Source organism: Mus caroli, unplaced genomic scaffold, assembly GCF_978045245.1.
Source record: "Mus caroli unplaced genomic scaffold, Mus_caroli_1 scaffold_18, whole genome shotgun sequence".
Taxonomy (NCBI): Eukaryota; Metazoa; Chordata; class Mammalia; order Rodentia; family Muridae; genus Mus; species Mus caroli.
Window position 1 is genome coordinate 65,455,217 of NW_028227273.1, and position 24,316 is coordinate 65,479,532.

Sequence of the window (24,316 nt, forward strand, 5' to 3'; positions counted from 1 at the left end):
CATTTACAGATTTCTTCCCTAGTTAGGTAACTTACGTGTTTTTACTGTTAGAGGTAAAATAATCTTCAACTGGACATAGATTTAGCTCATCTTTTCCACAGCTGTGACATTCCTATAGTACGCATTGCCAGATGTTTGCACTTTCATGATCTTTCACTTGAGGAATTGGTTTTATTTGTGCCTGGAGAGATTGCTCAATAATTGAGAGCACTGACTGCTCTTTCAAAGGATCCAGGTTCGGTTCCTAGTGCCCACAACTATCTGTAACTCCAGTCTTAGAGGATCTTATACCCTTCTCTGGCCTTTGTAGGCACCAGGTATGCATCTGGTATGCATATATACATCAGGCAAACACCTATGCATATAAAATAAAATCATTTTTTAAAATAAGAGCATATTTTTTAAAAGAAACATTTTGATTTAGCCACACTGTTAATTTAGCTCTACATTATGCAGCCTGTGGATATTTGATTAACAGGGAGACCTGTGCGTTTCCCTTTCTGATAGAGACTTTTCATTCCCTCTGGTGGTTTCCCTTATGAAGTGAAGCATGACTGGTTCTTTGTACACTTAAACCTTTCCTTCCCTCTGCCAAAGCATTTCATGTTTCCCTCTAAACCCAGCTGCAAACGTCAGACTTTCCACCTGTCACCTTGGCATCTCTATCGACCCCTCTTCTGCTTCACTTTGAAACTCAGGACACACTGCCATTCTCTCTCTCCCAATCTTTACTGTTGCCCCGTGCCTCTGAAAGACACTAGCGAACACGCAGACTCAGCACTTCATGTCCGTCGTTTCAAAACAACCTTTAGCCAAATACTCATTCTTCAGAAATGTCCTCTCTTACTCTAAGAGGTATCTGCAGAAAAGTTTGAAGTTATAGTCACAAAATTACAGACAAAGTACTCAGGGAAGTGAGCAATCACATAATAAAAGATATAATATAGTAGTGAAAAACACTACTAATGTTTAAAAGGTAACACACTAAAAATATTGGCCATAGCTGCTGACCAAATAATGACCTAGAAATTCCATCAACAAAAATCTCTCCCAACGTAGAGCGGTGATGGAAAGGAGAGAAGCGGTGGCTCCAGCCACATCTGCTGCTTGGGAGACCGTGCAATGTGCTCTGACTCCTGGTGCCTGGGTGCTGACTCATCCTGGCCCTCTGGTTGGAGTCAGGCACCTACAGCATTTTAAAAGCTCTGTGGGTGATCCTAATGCTGGCAATGTTCAAAAATTACTAAGAAACCTGAACGGTAAGACAGGTCTGACATCTCTCCAACCAGACTTCAGGGCAGAGGGCCAGATTACTGCAGTGTCTGTGCAGGGAGACCTAAGGATGGGAGACCCATCGGGGCTGAGGGAAGACGATAACACCTGGGTACCTCTCTGCTTACTGTAATTCTGAGAAGCAAAAATACTTTTGTACTTTCCATAGGGAAAATACAGGAGCCACACTAGGAGCAAGAGGAACCTGACTGGTCTGGTCTATGGGACCCAACATAGGTCCTGCTCTTGGCCCCTGAGTTCTCTAGTGAACCCCAAGTCTAGCGCTGCACTTGTCATGCTCTACTCCATGGTCAGGGCACTGCCACGGAGAGGCATCAGCTGACACCAGGGAAGTGGTTTGCTTCTCTGTTGGATCCATTGATCTCGTCTGCTTTCTATTCCCCGACTTCTCACAATCAGTGCTGCATGCCTACCTTTTGTTGTTGTTTTCTGGACTCTTAGGAGTTTTACAGACTTACTGGACATGAGCTTGTCATGTCCCTTCACTGCACAAAACAGCTTTTGTAGTATAACCTTGAGAAGCGAAAGCTTCAACCTGCTTAAAGCCCAGTAGGGTAAAATATTAAGAGGTAAAATACTTGATTCAGGTTCTGCTTTATCGCATAGTGTTATCACTGGGTAGTGTAATATTTTCTATGGTTTTTTTGTTTTGCTAGCAATACAACCCTGTGCCTCCTGCTTACTTAATCATTCAGACCAAAACGGTGACGCACACCTTTAATCCTACTGCTCAGGAATCAGAGGCAGGAGGATCTCTGTGAGTTCTAGGACAGCCTACGCTACATAGAGAGACCCTATCTCAAAACAAAATAGGAAATGAGGCAACAATAATTCATCTGGCTAAACCGCCCCAGCAAAGCAAACCTGCACTGTGAGAATGTGTTGGGGTTTCTAGGCAAGGAGCGCAGCTACTTTATCCCTTCCCAGGAGAACAGTCCTGTGTTGCTCAACTCTGCTGTGGAGGACATGGAACTGCGAGGGAAAGGGAGGCTGCTTCCCTTGCCAGCCAGCTCAGCAGGTCAGCCCTCACAAGTGTGACTGACAGACAAAGGAGTGACAGATGGAGCCACATCACCTTACATCCAAGGCGAGTGAATGAAGAATGAGTCCTCCAAAGCATTGTGTATATTGAAGACTAGACTGAGTAGTTTTAGGCTGTGAGGTGGCAGAGCCTCTTTCTTAAACTGTCACCTTACTGGACCTCTCAGAGCCCTTGGCTGAGAGGCTGATGGAATCACTCCCAGAAATCCAGCTGAGGATCGAGGAAGGACACTGCAACTGAGGAAGGGAGGAAGACCTCAGAGGGACTTGGGACTCGGGATGGTGACTCCAGCTGGCTGACTGCCCTCGGCTGGCTGGCCGCTCCGATGCATCTGTCTGATCAAGCTGTTTCTGTTGATTTTTCACTTCTTATAAAAGTATACATGCATATGTGTATGATAAAATACACTGCTTTAGACATTTAAATGTTCCTAAGTGGCATTAAGTACACTCCCTCCCAATATTGTGAAACCATCACCGGTCATTCTTTTCATCACCCCAAACAGAAACTCTGTACCTTACAACACCCCCTAGTAACCTTTAACCTACTTTGATTCTGAGTTTGACTCTGTATGTGTTGTATACACGTGTATGTGTTGGCATGTGTCTGCACTTGTGTACAGGCCTGGGGTCAGCATCCAGTGTTGTAAAATGTCTTCGTATTTTATTTATGACTGGTGTGAATGCATGTATACGCCACAGCGTTTGTGAGGAGGCCAGAGGATACTTTTAGGATATGGCTCTTTCCTTCCATGTGGAATCCAGGGATCAAACTCCAGATCTCAGGCATGTGTAGCAAGCGCTTTGACTCGCTAAGCCATCTCTCCAATCCTGCACCAACTCTAGACTGTATGGCCAGCAAGCCCCTAAGATCCTTCTGTGTCAGCCCCTGCTACCCTCACCCAACATGCACCACTGCACTGGGCTGCAAACTCGGGTCCTCACATGTTCAGCTTGTGCTTTGACACTGAGCAATTACCGTAGAATCCCAACACTTACACTCTTATTTTCCCATGATATCCATTCTGATGGGTAGAAACTGGAATCTCTTACAGTGTTTCTTTCCCTTTACCTGGTCACAGTTGATGTGAAACATCTTGTCATTTTCTGCATGAATATGTATGTGTATATATATATATATATATATATATATATATATATATATTGAGAGATTGTGTGTGTGTGTGTCTGTCTGTCTGTCCAATCCCACCAATATAGAAGAAAGACATTTCTTTGGGAAAAGTAGCTGAATAATTGTAGTGTGTAATTTCACGGAGCTGTGTAGTTGTTTCCTCTACCTGTGTAGTTAGCTCTTTTTTTTTTCTTTTTTAAAGTGTATTTCTTGTCTGCCAATAAATAACTATTACTATCTCTAGCTCTAGGTTGGAATGTCTGAGAGAGGTCAGAGGTTGAAATTTAATGAGGATTTTCCAGTGCATTCTTATAAGAAAATGTCAGAATTGAGGTCCACTTAGCAGGCCCTGTGTTCTGAGGTTGAGGGGTGCTTCTTTGCTGTGTCTTTTCTGTTGTGTGGAGCTGAAAGCTATAGACAACAAGGCCAGGAGTTGGTGGGGCTTAGAAACACTTGCTGTGGTTCCTCAGTGCTTCTAACAAAGAAGCTAGGGATGTCTGATGGGACACCGTGGAGTAAGAAAAGCACCGGACATATGCACAGACTCTGCAAAGCTCAGGGTAGCTTCTCACGTGAGAGACCGTCGTTACCTGAAGTTGTCAGCACCTGTTGATGAGACACTGTCTTCTCGTGTCTTCTCTGTTGTGTCTTGGGTCATCGCCGACTGGCACTTTGGAGGGTGAGTGCCTCTCTGCCATGTCCATAACAGGAGCACTGGGTGTTCCCTTTCTGGAGCACTGGGGTGCAATTTCCCTCCCTTAGCTGGTGCAGTACAGTACATTTTCTCATGGGTTAGTAATAGCCTTAGGTAAAAGTGACCAGAGGAAACAAGACTCTGTTAGAAAAATACTGACATCTCCCTAGTTTGTCCTAAAGCTTTTTAAGAATTGTCTTTTTTATATAATACCATAAAGCAAAAAGGCTACTTATTTTGTTTGTTTATTTATAAGAATTTATACTTCTAGTGACCTACAAGAAATTAAGGGGAAATGTTTAGAAAATTAAAGGATTTGGGAAGGGAGTTGCTTTGGTTTTTGTTTGTTTATTTGTTTGTATTTTCTTTGTTTGGCTGCTTAGTTTTTGTTTTTTTTTTTTTCAAAATAGTTTCTCTGTGTCTAGCCATGGCTGTCTTAGAACTTGCTCTGTAGACCAGGTTGCACTAGAACTCACAGAAATCTGCCTGCCTCTGCCAACCAAGTGCTGGGATTAAAGGTGTGCAGGACCACTGACCAACTTAGTTTATTTCTTTATTCCTTGAGATTTAAATGGCTTTGAACCTGGAAAAAAAAAAAAAGGTTGTTTTCTGGTTTTCCAGATTCCCGGTACTTCTCTTACTGTGGGCTCGGCCGTACTGTTCCAAGTCAGTCTCAGATCTGCACGCTCGCATCCTTAAGTTGATGATGTTCCTTGGTCAAGTTGACACTTAAGCAGAAGCGGCAAATGGGTTGAAGGGAGTTAAGACTTACATGAATAGCAAGCCAAGTTGTTCTTTTCTTCATCTTTATTTTTAATTTATTTATCTTTTGAGAATTTAATATATGAATACTGATTTTACATCATTTCTCCTTTAATTCCTCCCATATCACCTTCTCAAATTTGTGCCTTCTTATTTGTTGATTATTGTTACATGTGTGTGCATTCATACACTTGGGCGTGTGTGTGTGTGTGTGTGTGTGTGTATACCTATGAATACAGCCTGTTGAAGTCTTATAGTTTTACTTGTACGGGTGTAGAGAGGGTCTTGTGTAGCTGAGGTTAATGCTCACCCCTGATCCTCCTGCCTCCACCTCCTGAGTGCTCGCTCGTATTGCAGGCAGCATATGCTGCTGTCACCAGCATGGGCCTGGCTGAAAAAAACTGTTTTTTCTCTTTTTTAAAAATTAATTTTGTGTTGTCTGCATGGATGTCTTCGAATCATCTGCATACAGAGGGCAGAAGAAGGTATCAGATCTTCTAGAACTGTGTAACAGACAGTCGTGAGCCTCCATGTGGGTGCTGGGTATCAAACATCAGTTCTCTGCATGCTCTTAACCATGGAGTCATCTCTCCAGCTTTCCCATTAAGTATTTTTGGAAGAAATAGCACATAGATGAAGTCCACCTTCCCTTACATCGCCATGAGGCAGTTTGTCTAATTGCTGCTGTCACAGGTTTGGTTATGGTGCACAGTGCCTGTTAGAAGGATAGCTATTAGATCAGCCGCTTCCACACCCTTGGAGTTTTTGAGACAGGGTTTTTCCTGTGACTAGGCTGGCCTCAAACTCAGAAATCTGCCTGCCTCTGCCTCCCAAGTGCTGGGATTAGAGGCGTGCGCCACCACACCCAGCCCTAGATCCAGTTTCTTAAATGTTCCTACTCATGTCTTCTTTTTGCCCAAGAAATTCCTAAGCAATCCCAGACATGTGGGCATATAAAATAGACATACAAGGAGAACATTTATTGATAATAAGTCATAGTTTATTTTAAAACAATCTTTGCTGTGCAGATATTTTTACCATTTATTCGAGATAAGCAAATATGCATACCAAAAGATGGATATGCTCGTTTGTCTAGTACAGTTGAGTCCAAAGATAGACTGTGTTTTGATATTACCTGCAGAGAGATGGCAGTAGGAAATATTAGGTCCTTGTTGTATGTCCCTAAACCATGGTGTTTCTATAAGAGCAGAAACCGTTGTGTGTGCATGCAGCAGAAACACTGCGTAGCTCACAATAGCCTTTGGTGTAAGCTGAGGGGCTGTGAACAGCGCCATTTAGCATTGCATGATGCAGTGGCATGCATGTTGAATTGCATGTGTGTGCTCAGCCGAGTTCCACACTGTGGCATGGCCAGCACTGCCAGCACACCATGGATTCCTTGTGAATTTATTTTTGTTTGGGTTTGGGGCCAGTGTGTATTCAGAAAGCATTGCTGCTGCTCAGTTGGTCCACCACCACCCCCCCCCTTGTGGGCTCACCACTTACTCTTTAGTTATGGTATACATCACCTGCTAAAGGTTTATATTGCTTTGTTGGGAAGGCCCTTTCACCTTTTCTGGTGGGTAATCTTTGGGGTGGTGTTGGTGAATATTTCTCAAGAACTTTTCACCTAGTAGTTTTAATGTGCTTAGTGCTTCCGTCTTGTTCTGTTGCTAGAGGCCCACGTGTCTCTGAAAACCTACAGAACCTTTCCCAAGGATAAGTCAATGAGCAGCTCCCTCCAGATGTTTAAGCGCTTCCTATAAGCTCATGCACCCGATCGATATGTGTCAGCAAGTCCTAGAAGCTGGGGTCGGCCTCCTGGTCTAGTTTCCCTGATTATCTAGTCCAGCATTGTGCTGAGCTAGGTACTTAACTTTAGTTGTTTGTTTGAGAACAGCTTGTTCTAGGCTTTCCCCTACCCTGAGCCAAACATGTGGACCTTTTATTCTGGTATAAACTGTGCTAGGAAATCCACACAGGGGCTGGGCCCTGGGGTTGTACTGCTCTCTTTGAAAATCTTTCAGCACAACAAACTGCTCAACCTGAAGAAAACTTAGCTTGTTTGGAAATGAGTTAAAACACTCATATTTTAGTTGCCCAATTCTCAGTTCTATCAGTAAAGCGGGTTCTTTACAATACTGGAAGTTGTTTTGTGTTTGGTTTTGACTGTAAGCAGAGGGCCCAGAAGGTGACTTGACTGAGCCTGGAGTCTGTTCTTACCCTAGTGTGGAATAGCTTTAGAAGCGGCCCATAGTTAGCCGGTTTGGATAATGTCCTTAACCTCAGTACTCGGAACGCTGAGGAGAGAGAAATGTCCAGTTTGAAGCCAGCCTGGGCTACATAAGAACCTGATTCAGAAAGTAATTGGCATTGTTATTAATTCTTCATTTCCCTGCTCAGTCAAGGAGCAGTATAAGATAATCCCGGCAGTAGACAAGTGTGTTTCGTTTAGCCTATTGATCACTGATATGCAGATTGGCTTGGAGAGAAGGTCAGGTAACAGCACTCAGGAGGCAGACAGGTGGATCTGTTAGTTCGAGGCCAGGCCAGTCGACACATTGAGTTCAGGACATGGATCTCTGTGAAGCAGAGTTTGTATTCTGAGTACACTGCTCTGAGTAACGGTTTAGAGTGCCTGAAGTAGGAGCAAAAGGCAACCCTCCAGAGTTCCCTGCTGAAGACTGTAATATGCAAAGCACACACCCCGTGTTCTACAAGACCCTTTATCTACCAGGAGTGCTTCATAAATGTCCACATCCAGCTGAGAAGAGCTAAGGAAGGGTATAATAGCAAAACAACTTGCATGGGCATTGTGGATCTGGCTCGTGAGAGAAAGAAGAGAGAGTAATCAAATGGGTGTGGCTGGTTATGGAAAGGGAGCTGGTCGGTTTGACCAGTGAAGTGGCAGAACACCAGAGGCCTCTGTTCTCTCTCAACAATATGGCTGTAGGAGACTTGTTTTATGGTTCTGAGAGGGCAGCTTCTCCCTGTGTTGTCCTGTTAAGGAATATAATTACCGGCAGGCCTGACTTATACTGCTCTCATCTAGGACCGTGACTAGACGGGAAATTGAGGAAGTGGGTGATGCTTTGTTTCCTTGTCTGATGGCATCAATGCATGCCCACAGCAAATGCTTTTGTTATTGTTTCTGTGTTTTAACTCTATTAGTCTTATGTGAGCTTAGTTCTCAGGGACTTTTCAGGTATGTTAAGGCGTGATACTCTGATTGAAGGAAATGTCTTTTTCTTGGCAGGTCTTCCTCTTACAAAGGACAATGACTACTGATGAGGGCACCAGTAAGAATGGAGAGAACCCGGCAGCCACCGTGACTGAGCAGGGTGAAGACATCACTACGAAGAAAGACAGAGGAGTATTAAAGGTAAGGCCACAGAGTGTGAAGCAGGGAGGTCTCTGTGTGGGAGCTTGTGGGTGCTTTATGCAGCCTGTCTTGTGGACGGGATAGGGTTAAGTAGCAAACACTACAGCTCACTTCCCATCCAGCTTCATAGCTGGGCGTAATCTCAGATTATAGGTGGTGCAGCTTCGGCTGGGCTATGTAAATTAACTCACATCTTAGGCCCTGCAGAACAAGTTCCAGTTCTGCTTTCCCTCAAAAGAATCCGTCCTTGTTTCAGAGGGTGCACATAGACTGCAGTTTGAATGCGCCATCTTAGTGTGCTAAAGCTAGGCAGTGACTGCAAGAGTCTGTAGAGAAAAAGGAGAGGGCTTAGTTTTTATATACAAGTACTCTTTCTATGTGTCATGATGTAAGGACACACAATATATATTTGGATCATCTTTCCTGTTTATTTAAAGTGTGTGTGTGATGTATTTGTGTACACATATGCATGTATACTTGCTCCTCTGTCAGGATATCTTCCTCAATCACTTTTCTACCTTATTTCTCTGTGAGACAGAGTCTTTCACCAAACCTAGAAGGAAGCCTGTTTGAGTAAGACTGGGTAGCCAGCAAGCCTCTGGGATCCATTTGTCTCTGTCCTCCAGCACTGGGGTTGGAGACACACTCTGTCCTGATTATGGTTTTACATGGGTCTAAGGAATCTAAGCTCGGAGTCTCCTTGAACCAGCTCCATAGACATTTTTTAAATTTGCATCTTAGCAATAGTGTTATGAGATAGTACCTTTTGATGATGGTGGGACTGGGTATGGTTCCTAGGGTCTCACTAAGTTGCCAGGCTGGTCTTGAATTACAGTGTAACCCAGGCAGGTCTTGAACCTGCCATCCTCCTCCCTTAGTCTCCTGAGTAGTTGGGATTACAGGATTGTGTCCCCAGGATGGGCCAGGTTCTCGCCTGTGGTTCTGTTCTGAATCTCCATGTATTCCTCTTACCTTGCTCTGTGCTGTCAGTCCATTGAGATCTCTTTTTCCTGCAGCTTCTTAGCCTGGAAGCTTCTCAAGACAGTGGAGATTCTTCAGGCTGTCCGCAGCATCTCTTACCTCATCTTTTTCAGTGTGCTGTGTTCAGAGAACTGGCCTCCCAGGTCCTCAGACCCTGTGTATTCTGTAACCAAGTACTGAGTGATTCATGAGGGAAAAGTTTATTGAGGCTCACAGTGCTATAGTCTGAGAAGTCCAGGAACAGGGCATTCCTGCATCACTTTGCTTCTAGTAAGGACTCACTGTAGAGTGAAAGCAGAAGGCAGGCAGACAGGCAGGCAGGCAGGAAGATCTGAGAGGCACAAGGAGGCGTGGACAGCTTTGTACAACTTGTGCGGTGAGCCTGGTCCCTCCACAGGGAGTTCACAGAGGCAAGACCTTGATTCCACCTAACTTCCCTCCTAAAGGCCTCATATCCCAGCACTGTCCTGGTAGCAGTTGATCCAGTGTAAGCTTTCAAGCAGACAGGTCATATTCAACCCTCACTCAGACCACAGTATCCTTCCATCGCTGCTAAGCCTGCTCAGAGCTCTCGGATAGGCAGTACGCTATAGTCTCCTTTGTCCTAGGGAGTAAGTCTAAGAACAACAACAGTTAGGCTTATTATAACTGTGTGGTTTGAAGCTCTTTAGGTTATGACACCTGTTACTGTCTAGAACCTTCAAGTCACCTCAGGGCCTTTGGTAAAGAGTCAGTATGTTTCACAGCTGTGGCCCGGAGATTTGTCAGCCTCTCTGGGTTAAGGTTTCTGTTTATAAAATGTATAGTAGTAGTAGTAGTAATAATAATAATAATAATAATAATAAAGTATAAGTTGGTTTTACATTTTTCATATAAATTAAAATTAGACTTTTATCTTTGAGGCAAGTTAAAATTTAAGCACAAGTTTCATCTTGCTGGGAAGATAGACACACACATAAGAGGTCACTATCACATGTTAGCTGCTGTCTTCTGCACCACTGAAATGGTCCCACTGGCACAGATGATTGACAGACCGAATTGCACCACCACACGCCTGGGTTACATTTTCTTTTCCAAGAATTGACCAACTGCATTAGAATCTTGCTCTGCCAAGAATAAAAGAAGTAGTCTGGATTTTACAGTGGATAAATATTTTTCATTTTGAAGTTCTTTTCTTCTTTTTTTCCCTTTTCATTTTTCTTTACTAGAAAACAAGCTACTTGGTATCGTCTAAGTCTATATTTTACAGATTATTCAAATAATGGATGTTTAAACTGTTACATCAGAGCATATAGCAGAGCATTTGGAGCCTATCTTTAGCAAAGGAGGAAAGTAAATATGCCACCTTGACTCTTTGCTGTTTAAGAAGTCCAGCAGTCCTTTGGCTAGTTCAGTTTGTGTACCTTTGCCTGCTCATGAATCTGTGTTTTGAGAGATTTTAGCATCTTGACTTTCAACCAACCAAGTGAGGTTTACTGGCTAATTCTGTTTTACCTTGGTGGAGATAGGGTTTCATAGGATTATCTAGCTGGCCTGGAACTTACTGTGTAGACCAGGCTGTCTCCGCAGTGATCCTTTTGCCTTGCTCTGGCTTTCTATTTTGAGAGACTAAATATTGTGGTGAGCTGTAATAATAGTCATAACACAAAGGGTTAGTGAAAGACACTTTTCTGAGAGCAGGACAAAGAAAGCCGTGAGGAATGGCGGTGAATCTGCCCATCTGTCTGGATGCCGGGGAGTAGCCCTTGTGGCCTTTGTATCCTTTTACAAGTACAAAGCTTTACATTTTTTTTCTTATGTTTGTCTTTCAGATTGTCAAAAGAGTGGGGACTAGTGACGAGGCCCCAATGTTTGGTGACAAAGTTTATGTCCACTACAAAGGGATGTTGTCAGATGGAAAGAAGTTTGATTCCAGTCATGACAGAAAGAAGCCATTTGCCTTTAGCCTTGGCCAAGGTAAGAGGACAATATTTTCAGGGTTTGTTTAGGTTTGATTCTGTTTTTATATGCCACAATAAACATGGCAAACATGGTCCATGGATCCCTAGGTGTCTCTGTGGTCCTTTTGGGACCATAGTGTCACTTCTTTCTGTAGCAGTGTGAAGGTGATGCCATTTTCACTTGCTGACGCTCACACTGGCAACCTAAAATCTGCAGAGGCACAAACTGCAGGGACCCTCGTGGGCATCAGTGACAGTCATCTCTGGAGCCCATTGTGTTGTCACTGCCTCTCCTGTTGGCTGTCATCTCAGTGCTTCCAAAGTCGGCACATTATTACACACAGTGCGGCTGCCAGGAGGCGCTGGGGTCCTGAGCACAGCCCTTCTGTGCTCCCACGCCGTCAGGAAGCCTGCTGCACTTTCAGTTGGGAACTGAGCTAGCTCAGTGTTGCCGTGAACACCATTCTTCCTTGCAAAGGCAGACGATGACTGTTCAGACTTGAGAGGTATTTCCTGAAGGAGAATGAGATAAACCTGTCACTTCAAGGAAAACACCCGACAGACGTTGTTATCGTTGCAGCTTCAGGTGGAAAACCAGTTTTAAAATATTTGTGGCTGTCCCATGCTTAACAGCTTCCTGAGCCCTAAGACTTCTCTGTGAGAGCGGTGGGTACTAATGAGTCTGACTTGACTTCTGGACAGTGAGGTTCGCCACTGTTAGAGTGTCTGCCTAACTCAATTAGCCAGTATTTTCCCAGGGACCAGTGCAATACATACACCGTCGTCAAGTGTGGACAAGCAGTCCATTCAGGCTAGACCAGTGCTGTAGCGGAATACAGTGTGAGAAGCCCTTTGATGCAGATGACCTGCTGAACCTCTCGTCCACTTTTGATAGTCACCTAAGAATTCTGTGACGCTGCCCTCCTGCCTTTTCCCAGGTCCTTGTGAGTTTGTTCTTTTCTACATCTTCAGTCAGAAGCAAGCAAATGACTTCCTCTTGGCTTATATTAAGTCAAACATTTCACTTTTGTAAAATTAAAAATGACAGCTAAGGACTGACTGGGGTGGTGTTCTGTAGTTAGAGTGCTTCCCTGGCATCCACTGAGTGAGTTTGAGCCTCAGGTGCAGTCTCCGTCTGTAATGCCAGCACTTGGCAGATTGGAGGCAGTGGGGTCAGAAGCACAGAGGTGTTCAGTTGACCACAGAACAGAGAAACATAAGCCAGCCTAATGGCACACACCTATCATCTCAGCAGTTGGGAGGTGTCCTAGTTAGGGTTTCTATTGCTGTGATGAAACACCATGACCCAAGGCAAGTTGGGGAGGAAAAGGTTTATTTGGCTTACACTTCCACAGCACTGTTCATCATTGAAAGAAGTCAGGACAGGAACTCAAACAGGGCAGGAAGCTGCAGGCAGGAGCTGATGCAGAGGTCAGGGAGGAGTGCTGCTTACTGGCTTGCTCCTCATGGCTGCTCAGCCAGCTTTCTTATAGAACCCAGGATCACTAGCCCAGGGATGGCAGCATCCACAATGGTCCTCCCCAATTAACCACTAATTAAGAAAATGCCTACAGCTAGATTTACGGATGCATTTTCCTGTTGAGTGCTCTCCTCAAGTTGATATAAACTAGCCACCACAGAGGCAAAGGAGAGAGCCAAGTTCAAAGCTGTGTTGTACTTCACAGCAAGACCCTGTCTGAGGAAAAGAGAAAAAAAATTAGCTAGGCCATTTAGATTTTATATTAATATTATAACAGTTGCTGCTTCATCAAAATAAAAAAAAGGGGGGGGGGCTGGAGAGATGGCTCAGCAGTTAAGAGCACTGACTACTCTTCCAGAGGTCCTGAGTTCAATTCCCAGCAACCACATGGTGGCTCACAACCATCCTTAATGAGATCTGAAGACAGATACAGTGTACTTACATATAATAAATAAATAAAATCTTAAAATAAATAAATAAATAAATAAAAAATTTTAAAAAGGAAGTAGTATAAATACTGTCTCTTGAGCTCTCTAGTCCCTTATAGTATTTGTCTCCCAAAGGAGTATATAGAGATATTCCAAAGAGACGCTCCAGGCTAATTTTGGGATTCTACTATGACTTCAGTGTTTTGTTTTGTTTTAAGATATAGTCTTCTCTGTGTGCCCTGCCTATCTTGGAACTCACGATGTAGAGTAGGCTGGCCTTGAACTCAAAAGAGACCTACCTGCCTGTATCTCCTGAGTGCCGGAGCTAAAGATAGCAACACCACACCTGGCCTGATTTTAGTATTTTATTTTATTTTATTTTTAAAGATTTATTTATTTATTTATTTATTATATGTAAGTACACTGTAGCTGTCTTCAGATGCACCAGAAGAGGGTGTCAGATCTCAGTACGGATGGTTGTGAGCCACCATGTGGTTGCTGGGATTTGAACTCTGGACCTTCGGAAGAGCAGTCGGGTGCTCTTACCCACTGAGCCATCTCGCCAGCCCCGATTTTAGTATTTTAAATAGGACTATTATGAGCCTGACTATAAAAACTTTATTGAAAAAACACACATACAGTGGAGCACTGCCCCTCCCCCTGCTGTGTGCCCACTGCCTTCCTATACTGACTCTGAGCTCATCCCCTACACTGTAAATGACTGCTCTTACTACCAACCGCTGTGCAGTGTTGGGTGAAGATAGCACACACCACTATGTACATCAGCCCAGCATAGTGCACACCTGGGTGTTATTGTTGTTACAGCAAAAGATTACGGGTGGCTTGAAAGTTTTTACTGCAGTCACAGTAAAAACGATTGTAACTTCTTGTGTCGTAACTCTCCTTACTGAGCAGTCATATAAACCTTTTGAAACAATGCTTAGCCAGTCTTTTTTTTTTTGTCTGAGGAAGTTGGGAAAGAGAAACGGAATCAGTCTAAGACCTGGTTGTTAGCACAGTGGACTGTGTCCCAGGATAGAAACAGGAGAGTTTCCTCCTGTGCTTATGTTACTTTTGTTTGTGGTGCCATTGTCCAAATTGATTTTTTTTCTCTAAAGCACCCTTCCTTGATTGTGAAGTACTAAATGAAACAGAAGTCCTTTCTTCAAGTTGCTGTCTATCTCCATCATTCTTGGAGATAGAAAACTTCAATGTCCAGTTTTCCTTTTCTAAGGATGTCTCTTATCTCCCTTGCTGAAAATTACTGAGTATACAGCTTTTAAATATATGCTTACATTTAAACTCTGAGTATGTTTAGAGTCTGACAGCTTGAAAGTATTTTGTTTGTACCTGAGGAGGCAGAGGTACAGAGGGTCACAGTGTCTGCTCACTTGTGCACAGTGAGTCAGCCAGGACTCACACCCCAGGTTGTGTTCCTGAAGTTTCGTCATTCCCAAGGTGTGAAACAGTCCAGTCCAGGTCTAAGAACAGCCGAAGCCTGCTCACACCAGCTGCTTTCCTTTTTGCAGTGATGTATTGTATTGTTGTTTGTAGGATTTATAGACTCAGAATGCATGTTCTTGCTTGATGAAATTGTGAAGTTAATGTGTACTTTAAAAGAAGTGTTATACTTTCTCATAATACTAAACCTAAAAGACATTTTACATCACACTTAATACACTTATTAAAAGTACTGAAGCTTGTTGATGGTGGCGCACGCCTTTAATCCTCCACTTGGGAGGCAGAGGCAGAGGCAGGAGGATCTCTGAGTTCCAGGACAGCCAAGGCTACACAGAGAAACCCTGTCTCAAAAGAAACACAAAAGAAATATTAGAGCTGGAGAGACGGCTCAGCAGCTAAAAACACAGGCTGCTTCCCTCAGGACCCCAGTTTTAATCCCCAGCAACCACCAAGCAGGCAAAACACTGATGCACATAAAATAAGAATAAATAAATAAATAAAAAGTTAGAGAAAAATGAATTTAAACACAAGACTCAGCTATGATCCAGCAGTCCACTTCTGGATGGTGATGAAAAAGAACTGTGTAAAGGGTCTCGTGTTTATACACACACTCACAGCAAGTGTTGGCCACGGTGATCCAAAGGTGAAGCAACTCAAGTGTTCTTCAGCACCTGACTGAAACAAAATGTGATATGGCCACATGGTGGATTATTACGCAAGTCTTCGCCTCGCACTCCTCCTTTGGTTTTTGAAACAAGGTTTCTCTGTGTAGCCCTGGCTGTCCTGGAACTTACTCTGTAGACCAGGCTGGCATCAAACTCACAGATCCTCCTGTTGGTAGTGTTGTGGCCTCTCGTGTGGTCTGGGAGAGTTCTGAAGAAGCAGAAGTTTGCTCTGGAGTAGAAAGGATATTGAGTAATCCTGTGCTGGAGAATGAAGATTTGTGCCTAGGGCAGAGTGAGACAGTATTAATCTATGGTGAGGTGCAACAGTTGCCCAGAGCAGCCAGGAGAGGGGGCTCTTTGATATTTTGTAGGGTGCACAGTGACCTTATCTTTTATCCAAGCTTAGATGAAATTTTGAAGTGTTCTTGTTTTGTCTGAGTTTCTGATGGTTATGCAGTGACCTTGTCTGCTGTTGGTGTTTTATAAGCTTGACTGTGTGCAGTGAGAGACTGACGTGGCCTTGCTCCGAGCCCAGGCTCGCCCCAGACAATGGAGCCCGTAGCGAGTGTCAGCACCTGGCCATGGCCAAGGACTATACTTTATTTCTCTTAGGAAGAGTCTTTAACCTAACTACCCACGTATACTTTTTCCAAATATTTTGTTTCAGTAGACTTAGAAAACATCAAGATTAATGGTAAAAAGGAAGAGGAGCTGTCTGAGAGACTTGTAGGATACTCATAGAGACTTGTTACGAGCAGTGCTAAAAGCATTCTTGAAATGCCATTGAGTGAGAGGTGGATAAACAGTTAAAGTAGGTGGCCTTCAGAGCCCGTCACCAGGAGAGCCTGCATATTGATCACCTGCATTGTTCGGATCTTGTTCCACATTAAAGGAGTTTTTCTGTAACCAGGATTGACCATACTCACTGACAGAGCCTTGGCCAATAACATACTATGAATTAATAAGCTGGCAATATTTTAAATTTTAAAATGAGGTATATGTTGTTTTGCATGATTCCTCGCTTTCAGTTTAAATTAATGTACTAGCCAGACCTGGTCCTATCAGTTACAGGCTTTCACTATACAAAGAATGTTAGACACACGATTGTTCGCTGGACTTTGATGGTAGCACAGGAAAGCAGCGACCTGGACTAGAGCTGGAATACTGTGGTTAATAAAGAGCACGTGTTCAGACAAAGTCAAGAAAGGGGCTTTTATAACGTAAACTATGTTGAGAAGCTACAGAGCCAAATAATGAATCATCTCAGTTCTAAGAATAGGCGTGTAAAGGTTTAAAATATAACAAACAAAAATTATGTGTATAATTTAAAGGAAATTAACCAGGAAATTGACAATTTCCTTGGTTGCAAGGATTCAGAAGTTTTCAAATGGTGTTCTCTATGTTTCAATGTTTTCTTGGTGTTGCTTTTCAGAAATTTGATCGGGGAACTGGTAAGGTGGTCCCCACCTATAATTCCAGTACTAGAAGGGGAGACGGGGGAGAGCAAAGGAGAAGGAGGTCAGGGTTGGCCTTGGCGACAAAGGAATTGGAGGTCAGCCTTGGAGCACATAAGATTGTCTCAATAATGACAGCAGTAACGATGCCAGGCCCTTCTGCAGCAGCACTTGTGCACTACAGGCTCCTGGAAGGGACAAGAGAAGGGTGTACTTTTATATTAAAGTATCATTTCCTACCAGTTCTTGTGACTGTCACATGCACACACACAATAAGTAAAGTAGTCCATTTTAAAAGAAGAGTCAAATAGACGGGGCTGGTAAGGTAGCTCGGTGACCTCAGCCATGACCCCTGGAGCCATGTGACGATGGAAGGAGAAACCAACTCTACCAAGTTGTCTTCTGGTGACCTCCACATGTGCACCAGGGCACAGGCACACGTCATACACAGGCCATACATCCATCACGCATGCACACCATAAGGAGTGAGACAGAGGAGCGAGCGCTGGCTCATTTCTGAAGATGAGGCAGAAGATTATGAGTTGAGACTAGCTGGACTGTGTAATAAGACCTTGTCTCAAAAGGCCAAAAGAGAGGGACTTATATGTGGTGGTGACTGTGAAGGCAGCAGCTTTTCTCTATTGAACTGTACTAAATACCAGACTCTGTGTGTGTATATACTGTGCCGTGCATTTGGGATGGGGGCTGTTATTATGTTGTCTAGGTCAGGAAACAGATTAAACTTTCACAGGTTTGCAAAGCAAACCTAAGGTTGGAATCTGGTACTTTGAACCCCTACACTGCATAATCCTCCCTTTAGTAATCAAGAAAGAAAGTGAATCTATTAAATGAAAAGGAGTTCAGAATTGAATGATGATATGCTGCCATTTATTGGTGTGTCGGTTTGTATTGTTTTGTTTAGGTTTTTCAAGACAGGGTCTCACTATGTAGTCCTGGCTGTCTTGGCGCTCTCTATGTGGACCAGGCTGGCCTTGATCTACCCACCTCTGCCTCCCAAGTGCTGGGATCAATCCCCTAGAACTGAAGTTACAGACAGCTGTGAACTGCCAGGTGGTTGCTGGGAACTGAACCTAGGTCCTCGGGAAGAGTGGCCAGTGCTCTCCACCACTGAGCCATGTCTCCAGCCCCTAAATGAGACATAGTTCATGCTGCACATGATAAGAGTATTACTCAAGCATGGTGCACACACCTGTCTGTCATCCAGGAGTCCTAGACCCAGACACCACCTGCCAGAATTCAGAGTTCTAGGCCACCTTGTGCTGCACTATGAGGCTGACTTAAACTTTCAGAACAAAGGCTTGTAAATATTGACGCTGAGCAGGTTACCTGCTCCAGGACCATAGGAGAGCAGCAAAGCTGAGTTTCTCAAGTTGGCAAGAAAGGAAACTTCCCAAATTTACAGTTGTTATGATTTGGCAGATCTGGGGTTTGTTTGAAGATTTTCTTTGACAGATTTGGTTTTTGTTTTTGTTTTCTTGTTTTCTCTTAGGCCAGGTTATCAAAGCCTGGGACATTGGGGTGTCTACTATGAAGAAAGGCGAGATCTGCCATTTATTATGTAAACCAGAATATGCTTATGGCTCGGCTGGCCACCTCCAAAAAATTCCATCGAACGCAACTCTCTTTTTTGAGGCAAGTATTTGTAATGCTGTGCATGTGCGGCCATGACATGGAGCTGAGCTGGCCGCTGGGAGCCTGCTCCAGCTTATTTATTTTGGAGCTTGGCTTCTTGAATTGTTTCCCACACATCCAGGGGGTGTGCCAGTGCTTTCTTAGAAATGTGTCTGGCACAAAGTGGGCATATCCAAACAAACAGAAGTCGCAGATGTGGAAGTAAAAGTTGTGGTGAGTAGAGGAAATCAGTCGTGTGTACCCCGACAGGCTGGGAATGGTGGTGGGGAGTGTAAAGCTGTGAAGGCTTCCGACTGTCTCCTCATGGCCGTCAGGAGCCGGGAGTCCTGGTTCATTGTTTACTGCGCTGAATTAATTACACATAATTGGCCAAACTGGATCTTTATCTAACATGGTGAAAGCACTTCTCAAGTCAGTTGAAGGCCAGTTTCTTAAATCTTAAGGTGGCAAGGTCACAAATCTGGGGTGGGAAGTGGGTGTCCTCAGAGTCAGCCAAGACTGTTCTGCGCCAGCACCTTGTCCTTCTGGCCTTTTGCCCACAAGGCAGTTGTCCTACTATTTCCTGTCTGTCTTTGCACGGCAGCCCACAGGATGCAGTCCTAGACGGTGTCATTACACGGAGTTCCTTCCAAGAACTGCAGAGTACAGCACTCTCATGTCCCTTATCTAAGCTGTATAGATAAAGATGTAGCTTAAAGTTTTATAAAATAACTGTTAAACTGGCTTTCATCTTTTCCATTCTAGATTGAGCTCCTTGATTTCAAAGGTGAGGATTTATTTGAAGATTCAGGCGTTATCCGTAGAATCAAACGGAAAGGCGAGGGATACTCAAACCCAAACGAAGGAGCAACGGTCAAAGGTGAGTAGTGAGTGCTGCTGGGAGCCAGCCTTCCCTGAGGAAGGAGACATGCTTCTAAGAAAAACAGTCATTAAACTGTCTAGAAGAAGAGGAAAATCTATCTAAAACAACTAGAACGATTTTCTTGATTTTAGCATGTATATAATATTTAGACCAATATTTTATAACACAAGTCTAACAAAATTAGTTTGGGTTTAGTTATTTTCTTATTGCGAACAGTTACGAATATAGCAGTTGCAGTGTTATAGGTAACATGTCATTCAGGATTTGTTCTAAGCAAAGAAGATCTCAGCCAGGAGCAGGAAATTGGGGTCTAAGGCTGGCTCTGGACCTCTGGGCCTCTCCTGTGCCCTCACTTCTTCCAAGACTGAGGCTGTGCTGGACTTCTTGGTTTCAAAGGCTCTGCGAGCCCCAAAAACCCACATTGGGTGTCATGCTTATGAAAGTCGTAAGGGCTAGAGACAGCTGTGACACAGCCACTTAAAAGCTTACTCATAACATGTTTTCATCTTTTATTATGAAAAATTCAAGTCTATACACCAGGGTTTTTCCTGTGCTATGGGAACTCCTCCAGAGTCAGTGATTCATAACAACTTGTTTTGTTTTGATTTAGTTTTTGAGACAGGGCATTTGTTGAGACCAGGAAGTTAATAGGGCCATCCCCGGTCCCACTCTCGTTACCATACTAACTTCTTTTCTAGTCTGGATACAAATTCAAAACCTGGAGCTGCATTTAGCCCTCATGGCTTTATTCTATTCCAATGAATTAGTCTTCCATCTTTGTTTCCTGTGACTTTGACACTTTTTTGCTGTTGTTTGTTTGTTTTTCAAGACAGGGTTTCTCTGTGTAGCCCTGGCTGTCCTGGAACTCACTTTGTAGACCAGGCTGGCCTCGAACTCAGAAATCCGCCTGCCTCTGCCTCCTGAGTGCTGGGATTAAAGGCGTGTGTCACCATTGCCCAGCGACTTTGACATTTTTGAAGACAACTTTCTGTTTGCTAGAGAATCCCATAGTTTTTGTCTTATGCCCGCAAGGACTAGATTGAGCTATTAGAAAATGCCCTGTGCGTGGCGCTATGCCCTCTTTAGCTCATCATTATCATCATCACCACCATCATCACCATCCCTGTCAAGAGGCACGTGGTGACTTGGCACTGATGACTGCAGGGCTAGAGTAGAGCCTCCCATGTTTCTCTTTTGTCAAGTTATTCTTTGTTGTGAGTGCTGAGTGCTTCAGAAACGGAATGCTGGGAAGCCCCTAGTTTCTCCACATTGTCCACAGTGCATGCACTGGTGAGGTTTCTGGACAGCAGTTACCACTGTCCTGTGTGATTAGTGGTAACTTTCTCATTTTACATTCATTAGTTGGAATTCCACTGCAAGGAAGATCTGTCTCTCTTCCCTGTGTTGATTCAGACTTTTACTTTGTCACCAATTACCTAGGGGTATTGTCCCCTCCCATAAGATGCTTTCCCTTGCTGCTCAGATTGCCCCAGTGTTGACTGGCTGGAACGCCTTCCTTCCCGGGGGTTTACCACATAGCTGCCTGTGCTTTGTTGTTGTTGAGAATCCTTAACTGTTTTTGCTTTGTCTTCCTCACTTTATGGTGCTGTGAGATGTTCTGGGATCATGCAGTTTCCAACGAGCTCTGTTCCCTTCCACTGGAAAATAGCATCTAGAAACAGTGTCGCATGCTCATGTGTGTGTGTGACGGGACTTCATGTTCCTAGAGCATCTTAGCAGATGGCTTGGTAGGAAGCTTCCAAAGTATAGACATCTGCATCTACATGGATCTCTGTGTCAGACACATTTGTATTTAAAGATTTATTTATTATTATATGTAAGTACACTGTAGCTGTCTTCAGACACTCCAGAAGAGGGCATCAGACCTCATTACAGATGATTGTGAGCCACCATGTGGTTGCTGGGATTTGAACTCAGAACCTTCAGAAGAGCAGTCAGTGCTTTTAACCACTAAGCCATCTCACTAGCCCCACGTTTGTATTTAAAACATGAATACTAGGCATAGCAGGTAAAAGCACTGCTTGCTTTCTCAGAGGACATAGGTTCAGTTCTCAGCTTGTACATGGCAGCCCACAATTGTCTATAACTCCACTCCCAGGGAATCTCAAGCCCTGTTCTGGCCTCTGAGGGCAACAGGCACACATGTGGTCCATAGACATACACGCAAGCAAACGACCCATGCACATAACAACTTCTTAAAAGCCGTGAGTACACACGGTGTCGTACAGCACCACAAGTTTGTTCTCCTTCCCTCATCTGGAACTTCTCTTTCCCATACAGCCACAGTGTGTTTATGTCTGCAGTCCTAGACTGCATCAGGCCACACGTTCTGCTAAACACCTAAGAGTGTCTAGGTACAGTGGATGGTAAGACATGGGGTACATAGGGACTTTGGAGGTCTTAGTCTCAACTATTGAATCTTGCAATTATTGCCTAACTTACATCTTCAGACAACTTTAACACCCTTGAGCATCTAGCTTTCTTGTGTATAAATGGGGCTGATTTTTCCTGTTTGAGTTGTGATAGTTGTGGCACAGGCAGGGGTCCCTCTTATACAATGGGCTTTCCCTTCTAACCCTCTCTGCTGTGTTTACATAACTTGTTTTGCTTCCTTTACCTGGATCTAAGGAAGAAGTTCTTGACTCTTCATTTCCTACACCTAATCCTTGGTTAATTTGTCTCTAGTGACAGTCTTCATTTTGATTTTATATCTTATTAGTGGTAGGCTTTGTTCTGAGTGAGTGGGCTACATGGAAGGCCTGCTACATCATAATCTTCTGTGCTGCTTTTATATTTGAAAATTATCTTTTTCTCAAAACAGTGTGCTATTTACTCTTATCAGAATTCTCACTCTTACAAATCAGTCATGGGTTCTCCTGTGCTTTTTCTTGCCAGATAAAATGACTGTCTTGTCGTTTGTATTTCAGTGTTGTCCTTTTTCCATCGTATAGAGAATCAGTGTGTGCTGAGGGTTAGGGTGATTATGGTGACTGACGCTTTAGTCTTCACACTTGAGCTTAGGTGCTAGCCCTGGCTGCATTGCAACTTGAAAGCTTTGCTGTCATGGGCAGTCCTATTGCCCTGAAGTAGGGCTCTGAGTAGCCCCCATCCCTCTGGTATAACCTTGTATTTTGGGTTTCAGCTTGTTAGTGTTGGTGATGGGAACTGACTATGGGAGCAAAGGCTTGTGGGCTCCTTTGCCCCAGGCTTTTCTGCTTCATTTGAATGTAGCTGCAGTGCGTGGTGCAGCTCCAACTGTAATCTCCAGGTTCCTATAATCTCCAGGTTCCTGTTCTGGGAATTTCTCTTCCCTCTCACCTCCTAACCTGATACCGTGATATAGGTGGAGAAGGGAGAGATTTACTCTGTAAAAAGAGAAGGTCGTGGTGGTACACACCTTAGAACCTAGCACTCTGGAGGCAGCAGTAGGAGGACCTCTGTGAGTTCAAGGCCAGCCTGGTCTACTAGCGAGTTCCAGGGTAGCTAGAGCTACATAGTGAGACCCTGTCTCAAAAAATAAAAAGAAGAGAGAGACAGAGAGAGATGGATTAGAAACATGAACTTATGAAATACATAAAGTAGACGGAAACCGGATTCTGTAAATCTAACTCAACGCAGGTGTTGAGAAGACCTCTGCAGAGGCACATACCGTTCTTCCCAACCAGCTCTGGCAGAACTCCAAGCTCGCAGTCAGCGCTGCAAGGGAGCCACAGCAGGCTCTGGGGCAATCAGCAGACCTGCTATAAAGCAATATGGGGCAGCCAGCCGCACCAGGAAGCCTCTACTGCGGGAACTCTCAGTCTTGGCTAGTGGGGACGATCTCAGTGCCCAAGCCTCCAACCCATTAAATACGTCTCAGGGGAGAAACTGGCAGAGGCAAATAGTTTTTAAACTCCCCAGTGACTCAAGTATGCAGCCAAGGTCTGAAAATGGACTGCCTGAGGGTCTATCTCACTGTGATCTCTGCTCAAAAGCTAAAGCCTAGTTCTAGAGTGCAGCAGGGATCCTCAGAGGCTACAGGAGTCAGAGGTAGACTGCAGAGCAGAGGAGTATGCAGTGTCTTGGAAATTCTTAATTATGTACTGGGCGTGGCAGCACCCCACAATAGTAATGTTGTGAAGGGTTCTTTCTCTAAAAGGAATCTTTTCCATACATCAACAGTAAGGCAGGGCATCCCCAACCTTTTATGTATAGCTGCCTAATAATACATAAGGAACCTGCACCTATATCCTTCACAGTCACCCTGTTGGGAATGGACTGTCATGTGGCCTGCTTAGATATCAGTGACAGGTAGCTGCAGTCATTTGAACATCTTTAGGTGTATGTGTGCAGATGGTGAGCATTGGTCAGCAAGTATGAGAAGGTGTAAGGGAGATGAACAGAAAACTCAGAAGTAGTTTAAGAGACAATTCAGAACTAACAAAACCAAAAACCCATCCATACTTCTGAAATTGGGGAGGATAAGTCTGGAAATTGACTTACGCCTTTAATCCCAGCACTTGGGAGGCAGAGGCAGGTGGATTTCTGAGTTCGAGGCCAGCCTGGTCTACAAAGTGAGTTCCAGGACAGCCAGGGCTATACAGAGAAACCCTGTCTCTAAAAACCAAAAAAACAACAACAACAACAACAAAAAAACCATTGACCTCCAGAGTAAGAGGAGAGGAGTGCGCGGGCAGGTCCTCTAGTCCAGACTGGTGATCTGAGCAGTGGGCAAGGGAGCAAGGCAAGAAGTGGGGATGAAGAAGAATAAGGAAGGAGGAAAATAAGGGTTCATCTCATTAGTCACAGACAGAAAGTATGCAGAGCAGAAAAGTGTGTTAAGACTTAGAAAGGGCAGGTGACAGTGACAAGCAGGAAGAAGTAGCTTTTCATTCAGTTATACTCTGATGAAATTGCTAAATTCTTACAAAATATAGTAGAATTTGCTAGAAAAATATCCAGGCCAGCAAAAGAACACTTGAGGGCTGGAGCCCAATGCCTGACACCCATGTTGGGTGACACACAACCACAACTCCAGTTGCAGGACATCTGATGCCCTCTTAGGCCCCTAAGGCATCTGTACATATG

The 24,316-nt window shown here is 44.0% G+C and overlaps 1 protein-coding gene across 4 annotated transcripts in view; it reads left to right on the top strand.

The window, feature by feature from the left end:
• Fkbp5 (FKBP prolyl isomerase 5) overlaps positions 1-24,316 on the top strand; it is a 115,165-nt gene that overhangs the window by 66,368 nt on the left and 24,481 nt on the right. For all 4 annotated transcript variants that reach the window (XM_029471443.2, XM_029471446.2, XM_021149809.2 and 1 more), the window contains 4 exons: positions 8,179-8,304; positions 11,097-11,241; positions 18,224-18,366; positions 19,111-19,225. In XM_029471443.2, the coding sequence (XP_029327303.1) occupies positions 8,200-8,304; positions 11,097-11,241; positions 18,224-18,366; positions 19,111-19,225 (508 nt within the window). In that variant the 5' untranslated portion in view covers positions 8,179-8,199. The remainder of the gene's footprint in view (positions 1-8,178; positions 8,305-11,096; positions 11,242-18,223; positions 18,367-19,110; positions 19,226-24,316) is intronic.